The sequence below is a fragment of the Helianthus annuus genome, chromosome 5 (genome assembly GCF_002127325.2).
Source record: "Helianthus annuus cultivar XRQ/B chromosome 5, HanXRQr2.0-SUNRISE, whole genome shotgun sequence".
Taxonomy (NCBI): Eukaryota; Viridiplantae; Streptophyta; class Magnoliopsida; order Asterales; family Asteraceae; genus Helianthus; species Helianthus annuus.
In genome coordinates, this window is record NC_035437.2 from 57196307 (window position 1) to 57214262 (window position 17956).

Sequence of the window (17956 nt, forward strand, 5' to 3'; positions counted from 1 at the left end):
TTATTTAAAGCAGCTTGATTTTCTGGAGCTCAAATGTTCAGACGCTCAATTTCTGAATTCCAATCAAAGTTGATGTTGGGCTGAACCACCAGGGCTTGAGCTAATCCCTGTGGTTGAGGACTTCCAGTAGCAGCAGCATCTGTTATACCAGATGTGGTTACAAGAGCTCTTTCTCGATTAGGTGTTACGGGCTGAGCGGGAGTTTGTTCTCTATTTATCAGTGGTTTTGTGCAAATTTGAGCATATTGCCCTTCCTCATGACAGTTGTAACAACGTAAGTTAAAAGGCACCATAGAAGCTCCTGTAAAAGAAGCGCCCCATTTGTTTTTACCTGCACTTTTCATGAACCTTGTTGCCCTGAAATCAGCCATCGCCATTTGCTAGGTGATGTCCATTTCTTCAACATCATCAGGGTGAATCTGGTGTAGGTCATCGCCACACCATTTAGGAGGATCAATTTTTCCTGCAACCAAGGCGTTCAAACAATTTATAACGGAGGCTGCGATATCCAAATTTTCTATCGACTGTTGTGTAAAGAAAGCAATCATCTCATTTTTTGCAGTGGGGGCAGTAGACATTTGCTGAAGTGGGGGCAGTCTTAGCAGATGCTGCATTGCTAAACATTTGAAAACCTCCTTGAGACAAAAGAGCTGTGTTATTGTCATTTGATGAAGTGGGGGCAACAGAGAATCCTGCGGCTAGCATGCTGTTTTTATAGTTGGTTTCTCTTTGTTTATCATCTAATTCACAGGCTTTAATATGAGAGATCATCTCTGACAAGCTGCACCTAGCAATATCTTTAGTTTTCTTGATCATAGCAACATGATGATCCCAGCTTTTTGGCAATGCATTTAGAAGCTGTCTATTTGTAGATGCATTTGATGTATGAATTTCTTCCATTTGGATTTGTGTGACTATCTTGACGAACCTCTGAATTTGATTATTAACAGTTTCACCATAAATATGGTTGAAGTTATTGAAATTTTGTCTCAGCAGATTTCTTCGACTCTCCTTCATATCTTCATTCCCTTCGTAGACGTCTATCAAGGATTCCCACAGTTCTTTGGCGGATTTGCAGGTGCGAAACCAATAGCAATGTCTGGACCCAATCCCATGGTTAAGTAGGACAGTGCTCTTTCATCTTCTTCAATTATAAGTAGATCATCTTCAGTATATTGAATTTTGGGTTTCTTTACTTTAACACCTGGTTTAGTGGAACTATCCATCATGATCTCCCTTGGACCCCTTAAAATGCTTCGCCAAAGTTTATAATCTTTGACCTTCAAGTGTTGTTCAAAACGCCATTTCCACTCGGGGAAATCATTTGCATCAGTCAACCTTGGAATACGTGTTGTGGTTCCAAGCTTTGAATCCAGTTCTTGTTGTTTGTTAAGGGCAGCCAAATCAACGTTATTTGTAGACATAATTAATTAATCAATTAATTATTTTAAGTCCAAAAATTTTGTTAACAGTTCAAAGTCCAAGTCCAAATCACGTTGCAAAGTGACGTTGCGAGTCGAGACTAAGTGCTGACAGCTCGAGACTACAGATGATTGCGAATCGAGACTAAGAAGCAGACAACTCGAGACCACAGATGGTTGTGAGTCGAGACTAAATGCAGACAGCTCGAGACAGTAGTTGATTGCGAGTCGAGACTGAAACCAGACAAGTCGAGACCTTGATTGATTGCGTGTCGAGACCAAAACCAGACAAGTCGAGACCTTGGTTGATTGTGAGTCAAGACCAAAACCAGACAAGTCGATACAGCTGATTTCGAGTCGAGACCTGCAAAACAAATGTGAGATAAATCTGTTGACTCGTAATCCCTGATTTTCAGCACTTTACAAAAAATTCAAAGATATCGTAATCTTTGAATTTTCTTTGATCACCAAAACTCCGAGAAATCAGCAAACAACTTTCTGAAATTACACAAACCAAAATTAGTAATTTCTTTCGATAATTTCTAAGAACAGTTTGAAGATTGAATGTTATCACTGCAAAACAAACACTGAAAAACCGGATCAGTAGCATAAGATGTTCTTGAATCCAAATGATATCAAAACCGAACCAAGACTGGTTTCTTGGCTCTGATACCAATTGTAAAACCCGTTAGGATCCTTCAATGATATCAAACACTAATTTGTGAAAGTGCGGAAAACAATCACAAACCGATTCAAGAACTAAAAGATAAATGAAACAATAATGATCAAACACAAACCAGAATATCTTGCATTCAAAGTTGAACTATGACTGATACAAGACTTCTTGAGAATTTCGGCTAGCCCTTCAAGTCGCAACAACTGATCAACCTCAACCAAATGGTTGAGGTTTGTTTAAATACTAAACATATGGACTCTAAACCTAGGCCCACTCGAAACCGGTTATACTAGCCCAACCCACACAAGTCGACCCAAAAGTAAACTAAGCAAATACAAAAACAACCCTTTAACTATGCTAACCTACATGTATAAACCTTCAGGTTCCAACATTTCAGTCTTTAATAATTATTTTCAGATTAAATTTGTATTTGTTATAGGTTTTAAAAACTATTCATTTTTTTCTTTTCAGGTTTAACTAAAATATAGTTTTGTTAAAGTAGATTAAATTTGAAATTTTTAAAATTTAATGTGAACAGAAACTGAAAATGCCATTACAAACTAAACCAAAAGGAAAAAACCTATCATAAACATAAATAGAATATCAGCACTTTTCTTCATCAATATAAAGATTCATGAATCACAAATAATAAGTTTGAAAGGATTAGATAAATACAATTTTTATCATTTACCACAAACATTTAGAAATCTATCATAAAAGGATTTAAGATAACTACAACATTTATTTATAATCTTGCAGATTCATTTATGTGCTTGTTAATCAACTAAAGCTTAGAAAAATCGCCGTAAGAACAGTTGTGATCAGTTGTGCGTTTCTGCTTAGGAGACTCCTCCAAGAACTGTACAGCAAGGTAGGAGACTCTTGACACCTTTACCAATCACGGTTCCACTAGATATAGTGGCAAAAACTTCATCTGCTACAACAGGTGCAAATTAAACAGCGACTCCACCGTCAACATCATAAACCACCGCTTTAGATGCAGCGTTCCTGCAGATCGATATAGTTGGGAGTCTAGAACCAGAACATGGCTCTGTGATTTGTGGGATTCGCATAGGGTTTTCCCCTTTTCTGTTGTTCCTTTTTGATGGCTGGCCTTTAGGACCCACAGGCACTTTCTTGGAATTCTGATTCTTCACAAATTTCTTATCCATCTGTCTTGATGCTTTGTCCAGTTTCGGGTTGGATGAAGTTGATTGCTTTATCAAGAAAAATACACAAGAGTTGAGATATTAATAAAATTAACCCTACCTATGAATTATAAGATGGAACTAACTCTGCATAAAAGTTAGGCATGAAAGTAATGGTAAACACTCGTAGATCTAAATTTAATTAAACAACGAAAACCGGGAATAAAAATCTCAACTCGAATGCAATTAATTTAGCAATATATGAACTTATTCTTACCGATCCACCACAATCCAAATGCAGCAACAAATATTCTTATTCTTACCGATCCACAAATTAATTTAGCAATATATGAACTTAAGAACTTTGCCAAAATTACATTGTTAAAAAAAATTGCATACAAAGATACAAGAAAGCGGATCTCAAATCGTGTTTGAAAATATTACAGAAATGAATATACTTACAGAGTTTCAAAAAGTTACGAATTATGAGCATACCGATGGAATCAAGCAACAACTCTTTCCAATGAAACGAAGAGAAAAGGAATGATTAATCGAGGGCAGCTGCTGAAGAAGAACGTATGGTTGGAGACGTCAGTCGGCGCTCTTATGCTTTCTAGGGTTTTGTATACAATCCAAGGCCGTGACCCTTCCCAGAACTGTACAATTGTAGAAGACCCACGGTAGCTAGCCCCCACAACACACTTCACCATATAAGCATCAGGGTTGTAGGGCATATCACACTTGGAGTACCTTCAGATATCAAAAAACAATAAGCCCAATATGAATGTTGAACCGCATAAAATACCAAATTATATCATTTGCTAGCTAATTAATTAGATCAAAATCAAAATTTTTATCTTGGTTAAAATTCATCTTACACAGTGAGTGATATGAAAAAACAGCAACAAGCCCCGAAAAAATATATAGTAAATTGTAGATCCACAAATCGGGTCAAAATCTATATAAAAACTTCCTTAAATTGCTACAGATCTAGAAGGTTTTGTTAAAATGAATACAGCATTTAATCGATTAACAGTTACCTGAAATGAGATTGTCTTTCAAAATTCTAAAAACAGCCAACGATTGTTCTTCAACAGCCTGCGTGATAATACCAATTCTACGTCATAAAAAAAAAAGACTGAAATAAAACCAGAACCACTTTTTTAGTGGTGTAAGTGGTTCTTTGAGTCAAATGAGCCCGATGAGACGAGACGAAGACTCGTTGCCCTACAAAACGAAATAAAATAGAATGTTAAGTTGTTAAGCCCTCACATGAAATGCCTTATACTTAAAAGTTGTACAAGTTGTATGCATATGAACCACTTGAAGCTTTATGTGTTATTGTAAAAACTTTTTTTAATAAACCTACCAAAAGAATCAAAATGAATCTTCATTCATTTTAACAAAAATTTTCAAATTCTATTGAACCCCAACGCAAGGGGGTTAAAATTTTTTATCTTGGTCAAAATTCAATTTACATGAAAAAAAATGAGACAAAAGTATACAGAACAGCAACAAGACTATGGTTCTTAAAAATCACAAGGAATACGTCTGGTAAGATATAGGCAATTCACATGAAATATAAAAACCTCAAATCAATCCCCAAAGAAATATATAAGAATCTATAGATCCACAAATCGGCTCAAAATTTAAATAAAAACGTTCTTAAATTTAGATATATAAGAAATTGAAGCTTGTTAAAATGAATACAGAATTTAATGGATAAAAAGCTACCTGAGACGACATTGTCTTCTGAAATCCTCTGAACAGCCAACGATCGTTCTTCAACACCCTGCATGATGATACCGATTCTACGTCATGAAAAAAAAACACAAAAGACTGAAATAAAACTAAAAACGATATTGATGAAAATAATTTAAAATCAAATACCACTTACAGATGATTTTGCCATATCGAGAGGCCAGATTTCATCAATCAGAGGAGATAAAGCAGTAACCATCGATTATTATCTGACTGCTGCGGCGGCAGCAGTCGATCGGTGGAAAATTAAATATCTGACAAACAAATAACAAGTAATAGGTGGAAAATTAAATATCTGACAAACAAATAACAAGTAATAGGGTTTTATAATCAGTTTAAACTATAAATACTTACAATTCTAACGGAATTCTTTTTCATTCTAGCCCCTCCATTTACTCCCATTTGTTTATTTCTTCTAATCTAATTGTTCATATCTTAAAGTCGTAAAATTATGTCTTAATTTTTTCACCTAATTCTCTTTATCTAGGTGAATAAACAATTAATATGCGAAGAAGAAGGCGGTTAGCAGTAAAAGAAATGTGCAAAGTAAGAAAAAAAATTAGAGAGTGGTTTGGAATGGAAGTTTCCGCAATGAGTTCATTTTTTTAGAATCGGAAAGCCATGTGGGAAAATATGTAAGTTATTGTTGATACACAAGTTATGCTCGGAAAATTAAACAACTATGTCATTTTGTATTAGATCTAAAGAGGGAGTGATGTTCGATAATGCATGTGACTTATAACTCAATACATGTTGCTACAGGTTGTTGATGCATATTTGTAGATGCGGCTCGGTTCATTTCGACTCGAAGCAACACACGAAGCACGAAGAGCCGCGAGCGATCCGTTTGAAGGATGATGACGTCACGATGACACATCATGATGTCACAAAGACGTTATGATGAAGATATGACTTCAGCTTGTGCTTTGGTGATGTGCATGAAATAATGGAAGCCACATGCATTTACTAAACTTGGTGATTTGCATGAAATAATGGAAGCCACCTGCGTTTATCTATAATCTATCATCTATAATACTATATAAAGCATTTCCCATGTCTAGAATTGTAATTTCACACACCATTTGTAAGATTTTTAAGACGGCATATCAAAAGTCAGACTAATTTCCCCAATTTCCATCCTCTGCTCCGATATTTGCCCCCAGCTTCAATGATTCTTCGATGTTTCCTTCCGTTTCTTGGAATAATACAGCCCTTATATAAATGCGATCAACAATCTACGCAATTCAATCGTTTCCGCTTCAATGGCCCATCTGTTCTAGAAATCCACCCTATTAAGAGATTGGGGTTGATTCCGATTTAGGTCTCGCAGATACGATTGTCGCTTGTAAGTCCGATTTCATAAATATTGGCTTCAAAATTGTTCGCACGTAGTGTTTGAAGTTTCAGCCTTTCAGGTTGTGATTTTGTTTCATACCTTTTGTGTAATTTGTGTTTAAAGGTTTTATTTTTTGTTTTCTAGGGTTTTGAGCGAGAGATGGTGTCGAAAAATGAAGCAGTATTTGTTGATACACTTTATGTGGACGTGACTCCGCTCGGTTTGATTCGGTTCGGTTCAACTCGGTTAGGTTCGGCTCAAGCCCGACGTCGCGACATTCCTCCGTCGTGCGCCCCAGAGTTCGACACGCGAAGCACGGAGACCCGCGAACCTATTCCCGATGTGTTACACCCTGGCTTTGCCGAAGCGTGAGTTTATTTGGTGTGACTTCTTAATACCATAGCTTAATCACAACAAAGCTATATGAAAGTAAAACCATGATGATCATCCATTAGTTCAAGTTATAAAAATAAAATACGAAAATATTGTTTTCAAAAGTCGACACATGCAGCGGATTACAACAAGACATAATAAAATATTGTTCATACGACACAACCATAAGACTTGAAATAAACACAGTTTAAGACTTGTGACTCGTCCATGCAAAAGTCACAATCCCTAAACTCGGATGACATCATTTCTCCTACGCAGCTTGATGACATAGCATACCTTGCCAGATCCCTAATTTCCTGAAATACATGTAATTTGAAAAATCAACAAAAGTTGAGCGAGTTCATGTAAAAGTGAGTATGTTTATAAATCGATAAAGTACGTCCCAAAGTATAAATATTCCTGGTATGTAGCAATTAAGGAAAAGAGATCGCCACTGGTGTGCAAAGCCACTGGTATGTGTGAAGTGATGCAGGAAAACTCAAACCTAGCAAATTTGTACCGGGCCTCGGCTGTAAGACACAGTCACCACTATGGGCCTCCCCGGCCTCACGGGTGTGGGCTCGCTACACCCAAATAGTTCTATCACTCTTGTGTCCCTCGGTCCTAACTACGAGGATTAATGGCTTTAAGCGTTGTACCCACCACTCACATGATCTATACATCCTAACCCTCCTTAAGCTAGTCATACCATGTATAAAAATGTTCCAAATAAATGCAACATGTATTTCACCTCCGAAGTTATAAAACTGAAAACAGTTAAGAGAAAAGGGGGACATGAACTCACAGAAGTGCGTCTCGAAATAGGCGGTCCCAAATCAACCTGCTGCGTGACGACCTACACGTACTAACTTCTATTAGACGGACGGCCGTGCCTTGGCTTACGGTTTAACGTTTTTGGGAAATAGCTAGACAACTATTTCGTATTTACACTTCTTAATTATTTAATAAGTATATTCCTTCCCAAGGATGGGGGTATTATTACTTGTGTGTTTTATAATTCCGAAAATATATGTTTAAGTCTCACTTGAAAAATATATTTTTAATTACTTTGTCTAAAATGTTTTAATCCCAAAATATATATATCTTTCCCAAAATTATTATATTTTATTTCGTAAGTTTTTCCAAAATAATATTTTACCAAAAATATTCTAAATAGAGTATTTTTCCGAAAAATACATAAGTTACATTTTTAAAGTTCGCGTTGTATTACGATACTTGTATAACTTAAATATTTATTTTTGAGAGCGCGTTGGTATTATTTTGGGAGTCGTATTTTCATGATATTTTAAGTTATATTATTTTTACCCTAAAAATAATATATATCTAGTTCACATAATAATCACATAATCACACAAGCGTTTTACTATAAAATATATATTCTAAATATATATTTAACAAGTATTATTTACGAAAATCCACCTCCGGTACTTTGTAATTTTTGTAGTAAAAATCATGGTGAAGTTTATTTTTTGAAACGCCCAAATTTTTCACATTTAACGTATAACATAAACTTCCACTTTTGGAGCCCCAAATTCCTCATTCGACCAATCGACACATAATTTTTTTTTTACAATTTTACCAAAATTTTGACATGACCCGTTCGTAATAGGTACCCTTCTCCCTGTGTTTAACAATACCATTACTATTAATACTACGACACTTTCCAACATAATCAATGTTCAGACCGTATATGGTTCGCCATGAACCTTTTGTACAAACTACACAAAAGTTTAGTACCCAAACTTTTTACTAACAAACTAGACACTTACAAAATAACATTTACTAAACAAAATGGTAAGTTAACCCATCAAAACAAACAACTTGGACCGGAAGCGCATAAAGTCGACGTTTCGTGTGTGTGTTCGGTTCGGGTGCGCCGCAATCAAGCAAGGGATTTACCTATCATTCATAACAAAAACATTATTAGTTCGAAACGCATATTACTTCAAAAATCCTTTAATTACCTATTATTGTTCAACCCATTAACATGTCTTGTCACCTTATTAGCATCCATACTTCCATTCGGAAACATTCAATGTACCGCTTTCCGAATCATTCACCATGAATCATTAAAGACCATACCTTTCAACACACTTACATTATTCGACCCGTTATGAACCTTTACAACAAATCCATAGAACCAAATACTACTTTTCATAAAACTACATTTAAAGTAAATAAAGCTCATATGAACTTACCGCGATCTTGAGATGCTTGTGATTTCGTGTGACTTGCGCCTTCTTCCTTCTTTGTTCCTATACATCACAACTTCATATACTTAGCTTTCGACAAATTTCATTATTTTCATTTTCTTTGTCATACTATTATGATGTTTATAAATCATACGCACTCCGACCATAATCATATTTCATCAACCTAACAAACTTTCATACAAAAACACAATTTCATTAATTTAGACATTTCATCGAACACCTGGTGTGCGTACAATCTAATAAGCATGATGTACAAGTATTTATAACACATTCATCCTAACTTCATCAAATAGATCAACAATCGTAACCATACTACATCTGATTCAAATCAAATCACTCATCAAAACATTTCTATAACCTGAGTTTAACATCAACATTACAACTTTTGCTAAATTTTTACTACCTTACATAATCTCAAGTGGGTTTTTTGCTCCAACTACTAGAAAAATCGAAATAGCACATCATATAACTCATATTTGTTCCTATCATTCAACATCTAGGTTCGATTTCATACAAACATCATATATCATACATAACCCACTTCATCAAATGTTAACAATTCATGAAATTACACTTACTAGATGTCAAGAACACTTAGATAGTTGAAGTTCTTGGCTCATGCATTTGAAAAATCCTTGATTCCCTTTTCAATTTGATGGAATTTAGTATCTTAGGGTTTTGAGATGGAGAACTTTCTCCTGGCCTTCTCACGATCGACCACACACACACATACTTCACATATATATTTTTTTTATTACACACTTTTCATTTTTAACCCCTTAACTATTATAACATGACATTTTTCTCTTTATTACTTACTAACTTAATAATCTTTCATGCCTAATTATAAGATTTTAGATTTTGTTAAAATGCTACAAATCTTATTAATGGTAAAATTTCATGTCTACCATTTCTTTTCGCTAAAGCATTTCGATTAAACATTATGACATGTCATACAAAATTTGGGGTGTTACAAGTCTACCCCCCTTAGAGAAGGTTTCGTCCCCGAAACCTGAACACGTACCAAATAATTCTGGGTAATGTTCTCGCATTTCTTCCTCCGCTTCCCACGTGAGATCCGATCCCTTTCGATGTTGCCATTGAACCAACACTTGCCGAATGGATTTGTTGCGGAGTTGCTTTACCTTCGAATCTTTTATTGCCACCGGCTTTTCAACATAATTTAACTTCTCATCTACTTCAACATCATCCAAAGGTACGTATGCCGTCTCATCCGCAAGGCACTTTCGCAATTGCGACACATGAAAAGTGTTATGAATTCCATCCAACGCGGGTGGTAATTCTAACCGATATGCCACCGTCCCAACTCGGGCGAGTATTTTGAATGGTCCAATGTATCGAGGGCCTAGCTTCCCGCGTTTACGAAAACGGATTATTCCTTTCCATGGAGAGACCTTTAATAACACATGATCTCCCACTTGAAATTCTATTGGTCGCTTTCGTCGATCCGCATAAGACTTTTGTCTATCTTGCGCTGCTTTTAATCTTGACCTAACCATATCAATCTTTTCATTCGTCTTGGTCACTACTTCTTTTGGTGCGATCTCTCGTTGACCCACTTCCCCCCAACAAACCGGGGTCCTACATTTCCTTCCATAAAGCATTTCGTAGGGGGCCATTTTTATGCTGTTATGATAGCTATTATTATATGAGAATTCTACCAAAGGTAGTTGATCATCCCAGCTTCCTCCGAATTCCATAACACACGCCCTTAACATATCAACTAATGTTTGAATAGTTCGTTCTGACTGACCATCGGTTTGTGGATGGTAGGCGGTGCTGATGTGTAATTGGGTTCCCAATTCATCGTGAAACTTCCTCCAATAACGAGAGGTGAACCGGGTGTCCCGATCGGACACTATAGATACCGGAACCCCATGTCGGGATATGATCTCGTTCATGTAGACTTCCGCCATCTTCTCTGATTTATAATTTTCCCGAATAGGTAGGAAATGTGCACTTTTGGTCAGTCGGTCAACGACCACCCATATTGCATCGTGCCCTTTTTTGTTTTGGGAAGCTTAGTCACCAAATCCATCGTTATATGTTCCCACTTCCACACCGGGATCTCCAAGGGTTGTAACTTTCCATACGGCTTCTGGTGTTCAGCCTTTACTTGGGAACACGTCAAACACTTAGCAACATACTTGACAATGTCTCTTTTCATCCCCGGCCACCAATAATTCATCCTCAAGTCTCGATACATCTTTGTAGCCCCTGGATGAACGGAGTATCGAGACTTGTGAGCCTGATTCAACAATAGTTCTTTCACTTCGCAATACCGGGGTATCCAAATTCGGTTGTACCTCGTTTTCATACCATTTGCATTCTCCTCCAATTCATGAATGAATCCTTTTGTTCTTTCTTTCTTTGGGTCAACAGCATTTAAGGATTTCATTTGAGCTTCCCGAATTTCATCAAGTAGCTTAGGAGTAACTACCATCTTCATGGACTTTACCCGAATCGGGGGCGGGTATTCCTTTTGGCTAAGTGCGTCCGCTACTACGTTAGCTTTCCCGGGATGATAATGGATGTCACAGTCGTAATCCTTAATGAGTTCCAACCATCTTCGTTGCCTCATATTGAGATCTTTCTGTTCGAAAAAATATTTGAGGCTTTTATGATCCGAGAAGATAGTACATTTCACCCCATAAAGGTAGTGCCTCCATATTTTCAAGGCGAATACAACCGCCGCCAGTTCAAGATCATGAGTCGGGTAATTGCTTTCATGTTGCTTTAGTTGTCTCGAAGCGTAAGCAACGAATTTACCCCTTTGCATTAACACACAACCTAACCCTTGACGAGAGGCGTCCGTATACACCACCAAACCATCCGTTCCATCCGGTAATGTCAACACCGAAGAATTTGAGAGCTTTTCTTTTAAAGTTTGAAACGCTTTTTCTTGTTCTTCGCCCCATATAAACTTTTCACTCTTCTTTGTTAACTTCGTCATAGGAGAGGCTATCTTGGAGAAATCTTGAATAAATCTCCTATAATACCCAGCCAAGCCCAGAAAACTTTTTATTTCGCTTGGATTCTTCGGGGGTACCCAATTCATTACCGCATCCACCTTGGACGGATCCACATGAACACCATTCACATCGATCACATGGCCTAAAAATTGTACCTCTCTAAGCCAAAAGGCACATTTTGAGAACTTTGCGTATAACTTTTCCTTGCGAAGCGTTTCTAATACATCACGTAAATGGGAAGCATGCTCTACTTCACTACGGGAGTATATTAGAATATCGTCGATAAAAACGATTACATACTTATCAAGCATATGTCGGCACACCCGATTCATTAAATCCATAAACGCCGCTGGCGCGTTTGTCAGCCCAAAGGACATTACTAAAAACTCGTAATGTCCGTACCGCGTTCGAAACGCAGTTTTAGGCACATCCTCTTCTCGTACGCGTAGTTGGTGATAACCCGACCGCAGATCGATTTTTGAAAACCAACTCGCCCCTTGTAACTGATCAAATAGATCATCAATTCTGGGCAACGGGTATCGATTCTTCACCGTTAATTTGTTCAACTCTCGATAGTCGATGCACATTCGCATCGAACCATCTTTCTTCTTCACGAAAAGTACGGGTGCTCCCCATGGTGAAACACTGGGTCTAATAAAACCCTTAACGAGCAACTCTTGAAGTTGCGTCATTAATTCTTTCATTTCGGTTGGGGCCAACCGATAAGGAGCCTTAGCTACCGGTTTTGCACTCGGATTTAGATCTATTTTGAATTCTACTTCTCGTTCAGGCGGAAGGCCTGGTAGGTCTTCCGGAAACACATTCGGATATTCATTCACCACGTTCACATCTTCAAGCTTTGGGACACCTCGATTGGTGTCAATCACATAAGATAGATAAGCTCTACCCCCGTTCCTCACATGTTTAACAGCTTTGATTAGAGAACACAATTTCGACTTGATGACTCTATCTCCTTGAACACTTACCCGTTTCCCCCCCGAGGTTAATATATGAATGACTTTATTTTCACATTGAATTTCAGCGCGGTTTTGGGTAAGCCAATCCATTCCTACAACTACTTTGAATTCCCCCATGTACATCGGGACAAGATCTATACTAAATTCCTCATCTTCGATTAAGATCTTACAGTTTCTACAAATATCATGTAACAAATAGCTCTTACTATCAGCAACTTCTACTTCTAAGGGTACTATCATCTTTTCAAGCTTAAACGATGGGTGGGCTAACAATTCATTAGAAATGAACGACCTACTAGCCCCGGAATCAAATAAAACATTCATAGGCATGGAATTCACCAAAAATATACCTGAAACCACGTCCGGGCTAGCTTTAGCTTCATCCGAGGTTAACTGAAACATCCTTCCGCGAGCCTTGGGGGGCTCGTCCTTCTTTCCATCTCTCTTTGCCCCTTGTTGGAGTTTCGGACATTCCGCTTTAATGTGCCCCGGTTCATTGCAATTGTAACACGCCTTTGAGTTTTCTGGGCACCTATAAAACGGATGTCCTTCTCGCCCACATTTGTAGCACCCCTTCTTTCCCGACAAACATTCACCCGAATGATGCTTCCCACACGTCTTGCAGGTCGGGATTTCACCACTTGCTTTCCCTTTCTTGCTTTGATCTTGGTGTCTTGCCTTTTTCGATGGGCTTGCGTTGGTAGGCTTCCCCGCTACCCTTTTTTCTCCCCGTTCAACCTGCCTTTTTATTTCAATTTCTCTGTCTCTTGCCCAATCAATTAGTTCATTCAACGTTGCACACTTGGAGGGATTTACAAATTCCCGATATTCGGCCTTTAGCATAGCATGGTAACGTACAATCCTTTGCCTCTCCGTCCCCGCTATCTCCTCACAGAACTTCACCCTTTCAAGGAACTTGTTTGTTATCTCGTCAATCGTTTCATCCTTCTGTCTGAGACGCAAGAAGTCTTCCTGAATCCTATCAATTGCGGATTGTGGACTATAATATTTCAGGAATGACTCCTTGAATTCTTGCCATGTTAACGACTGTACTTTATCATCCCCCAATTCCTTCGAGTATGCATCCCACCAATCTTTTGCTCGAAATTGTAGGAGGCCCGTGGCAAACATTACTTGATCTTCCACTTCACATCTACTTCGTGTAAACACGGCTTCAGTGCTTGAAATCCACCTTTGGCAAGCTATCGGATCAACATCCCCTTTGTATGGTAAGGGATTACATGCCATGAACTCTTTGTACGTACATCTCCGTTTGCTTTTCTTCACTTGCAGTTCACTAATCATTTCTTTCAATTCTTCCACCTTAGATGTTACCACGGTATTAGCTACCTCTAATACTTGCCCCTCGACTTCCTGAGCTAGTCGGGGTATACTAGCCTCAATTGCTTTCTTTACCTCTTCCACAACCATAGTTCTTATTTCATTTCGGCGTGCTTCATCGTCGTCATTCACGTTCACTCTATCGGCCATCTACATAAAACATTCATTACATTCATTAGATTTCATTTCATACTTGCCATCGTCATATTTCAACATCATTTTTTTTTTTTTGACATTTCCCATTCATTATTCGTACTTCATGCCTTGTCGTCGTTGACAATCGCATCGTGTCGTTCTTATCTTAGACATTCTTTCATTCTTTCTATCGTAACATATGTTTCTTCTCAACATTCACATGTACTTTCCCTCGAGTCTAATTCGCCTAACACATTTAATTTCATGCATTCTCGTTGTATATCGAGCTATCCTTGTGACTTGATAAGCATTATTAGAGTTTGAGGGTTTAAATTAAAGTTTTTGTTACTACATATTCTCTAGGATCCCACCTTTAGGTACCATATTACTACATATCCTCTAGGATCCCACCTTTAGGTACCATATTACTACATATCCTCTAGGATCCCACCTTTAGGTACCATATTACTACATATCCTCTAGGATCCCACCTTTAGGTACCATATTACTACATATCCTCTAGGATCCCACCTTTAGGTACCATATTACTACATATCCTCTAGGATCCCACCTTTAGGTACCATATTACTACATATCCTCTAGGATCCCACCTTTAGGTACCATATTACTACATATCCTCTAGGATCCCACCTTTAGGTACCATATTACTACATATCCTCTAGGATCCCACCTTTAGGTACCATATTACTACATATCCTCTAGGATCCCACCTTTAGGTACCATATTACTACATATCCTCTAGGATCCCACCTTTATACGCAAACGGCTTATAAACCCCCTTATACATTATTTGACCCGTTCTAACCCCAAACTGAAACGATTCATTCCCTAACATTCAATGACATTTCGAAACTAATTATTCATACTACAAAAGAAAATTTTCAATTTTTAAAAATACTTACTTGCTTTGCGCCGCGAAACGAACACACACTTCCTCACGAGCTTTCAGTTTGAGTTCAAGCACTTGATGCTTAAATCCCTCAAACCTAGGCTCTGATACCAACTTGAAACGCCCAAATTTTTCACATTTAACGTATAACATAAACTTCCACTTTTGGAGCCCCAAATTCCTCATTCGACCAATCGACACATAATTTTTTTTTTACAATTTTACCAAAATTTTGACATGACCCGTTCGTAATAGGTACCCTTCTCCCTGTGTTTAACAATACCATTACTATTAATACTACGACACTTTCCAACATAATCAAAGTTCAGACCGTATATGGTTCGCCATGAACCTTTTGTACAAACTACACAAAAGTTTAGTACCCAAACTTTTTACTAACAAACTAGACACTTACAAAATAACATTTACTAAACAAAATGGTAAGTTAACCCATCAAAACAAACAACTTGGACCGGAAGCGCATAAAGTCGACGTTTCGTGTGTGTGTTCGGTTCGGGTGCGCCGCAATCAAGCAAGGGATTTACCTATCATTCATAACAAAAACATTATTAGTTCGAAACGCATATTACTTCAAAAATCCTTTAATTACCTATTATTGTTCAACCCATTAACATGTCTTGTCACCTTATTAGCATCCATACTTCCATTCGGAAACATTCAATGTACCGCTTTCCGAATCATTCACCATGAATCATTAAAGACCATACCTTTCAACACACTTACATTATTCGACCCGTTATGAACCTTTACAACAAATCCATAGAACCAAATACTACTTTTCATAAAACTACATTTAAAGTAAATAAAGCTCATATGAACTTACCGCGATCTTGAGATGCTTGTGATTTCGTGTGACTTGCGCCTTCTTCCTTCTTTGTTCCTATACATCACAACTTCATATACTTAGCTTTCGACAAATTTCATTATTTTCATTTTCTTTGTCATACTATTATGATGTTTATAAATCATACGCACTCCGACCATAATCATATTTCATCAACCTAACAAACTTTCATACAAAAACACAATTTCATTAATTTAGACATTTCATCGAACACCTGGTGTGCGTACAATCTAATAAGCATGATGTACAAGTATTTATAACACATTCATCCTAACTTCATCAAATAGATCAACAATCGTAACCATACTACATCTGATTCAAATCAAATCACTCATCAAAACATTTCTATAACCTGAGTTTAACATCAACATTACAACTTTTGCTAAATTTTTACTACCTTACATAATCTCAAGTGGGTTTTTTGCTCCAACTACTAGAAAAATCGAAATAGCACATCATATAACTCATATTTGTTCCTATCATTCAACATCTAGGTTCGATTTCATACAAACATCATATATCATACATAACCCACTTCATCAAATGTTAACAATTCATGAAATTACACTTACTAGATGTCAAGAACACTTAGATAGTTGAAGTTCTTGGCTCATGCATTTGAAAAATCCTTGATTCCCTTTTCAATTTGATGGAATTTAGTATCTTAGGGTTTTGAGATGGAGAACTTTCTCCTGGCCTTCTCACGATCGACCACACACACACATACTTCACATATATATTTTTTTTATTACACACTTTTCATTTTTAACCCCTTAACTATTATAACATGACATTTTTCTCTTTATTACTTACTAACTTAATAATCTTTCATGCCTAATTATAAGATTTTAGATTTTGTTAAAATGCTACAAATCTTATTAATGGTAAAATTTCATGTCTACCATTTCTTTTCGCTAAAGCATTTCGATTAAACATTATGACATGTCATACAAAATTTGGGGTGTTACATTTTTGAAAATCAAGTTAAAAATAGATTTGTAAATATTTGATAGAAAATATATTTCTAAGTGTTATATTTCTGGAAAAATTTCGCCGGAGTTTCCTCTGTATATGGAGGTGTCCATGCTTTTAGCATATCATTTTCTTTTTGTAAAATCAACCAAACAATTTACCAATCAACAACATACAATATTCATTCATCAAAACTTGACAAAATATGAATAAATCATAAGCTCATCAACTTGAAGGTTTTTGTTAAAATATGTAGTAAGTCACTAACATATTTGGTAGTTTTTGTCAACTTTAAAAACATGATTAGTTTCTTGTAAACTTTATTTTTAAAGAACTTGAAGTTTCACAACTTCTAGTCAAGATTACAAAAATATTTCTTTATGAAATTTCATGTTATACAAGTGTTCATACACTTGTTTGTTTACCAAGTATGCTTCTAGTTCATAAAATATTCGGGTTTTAACAAAACTAGTATTTTCCGCTTGGTTCTTCCGAAAAACCACTTGTGACAAACAACATCAAATAATCACAACCATATAAGATTTACATAATTTACACATATAACTTCTCTTTATCCACCATTAATCACTTATGTTCAAGACTTTAAGTTGTGTTCTTTTGTGTTCTTAATTTTTAGCCATTAAATCATCTATTAACCACCATAAACAAGATCAAGATGATGATTAGAAACACTTACTACTAGCACATGGCTAGGGAAGAAACAAGATGTAAATGTTGTGGATAAAAGAAATCTAGAGCGGTTCTTGAACTTTCGAAAGCACCGGGCTTGTTTATATAGCTCCTTGCACCTTTGG

At 36.8% G+C, this 17956-nt stretch overlaps 1 protein-coding gene across 4 annotated transcripts; it reads right to left on the bottom strand.

The window, feature by feature from the left end:
• Positions 1–8319: 8319 nt before the first annotated feature.
• Positions 8320–16948, bottom strand: LOC110943167. 4 transcript variants are annotated; one of them, XM_022184922.2, is made up of 5 exons: positions 16742–16948; positions 16149–16205; positions 13269–14409; positions 8934–8990; positions 8326–8634 (listed from the first exon to the last, which is right to left on the bottom strand). In XM_022184922.2, the coding sequence occupies exons 3-5, from the start codon at positions 14407–14409 to the stop codon at positions 8618–8620; spliced, it is 1215 nt and encodes a 404-aa protein (XP_022040614.1). In that variant the 5' UTR covers positions 16149–16205; positions 16742–16948; the 3' UTR covers positions 8326–8617. The 4 variants fall into 4 exon arrangements, 1 of the variants encoding a protein (XP_022040614.1); XR_004892800.1 differs by lacking the exon at positions 13269–14409 and having other exon boundaries at positions 8385–8634; positions 16742–16913; XR_004892799.1 differs by lacking the exons at positions 13269–14409; positions 16149–16205; positions 16742–16948 and adding an exon at positions 9527–9699 and having other exon boundaries at positions 8320–8634.
• Between the last annotated feature and the right edge of the window lie 1008 nt (positions 16949–17956).

What these genes read in the sequence shown, in the direction of transcription:
- LOC110943167 (XM_022184922.2), bottom strand. Translation starts at nt 14,409, where the DNA reads ATGGCCGATAGAGTGAACGTGAATGACGACGATGAAGCACGCCGAAAT. An exon ending in TAGCCCGGACGTGGTTTCAG is followed by an intron (nt 8,991 to 13,268) that starts GTATATTTTTGG and finishes TGTGATGTATAG; the next exon opens with GAACAAAGAAGGAAGAAGGC.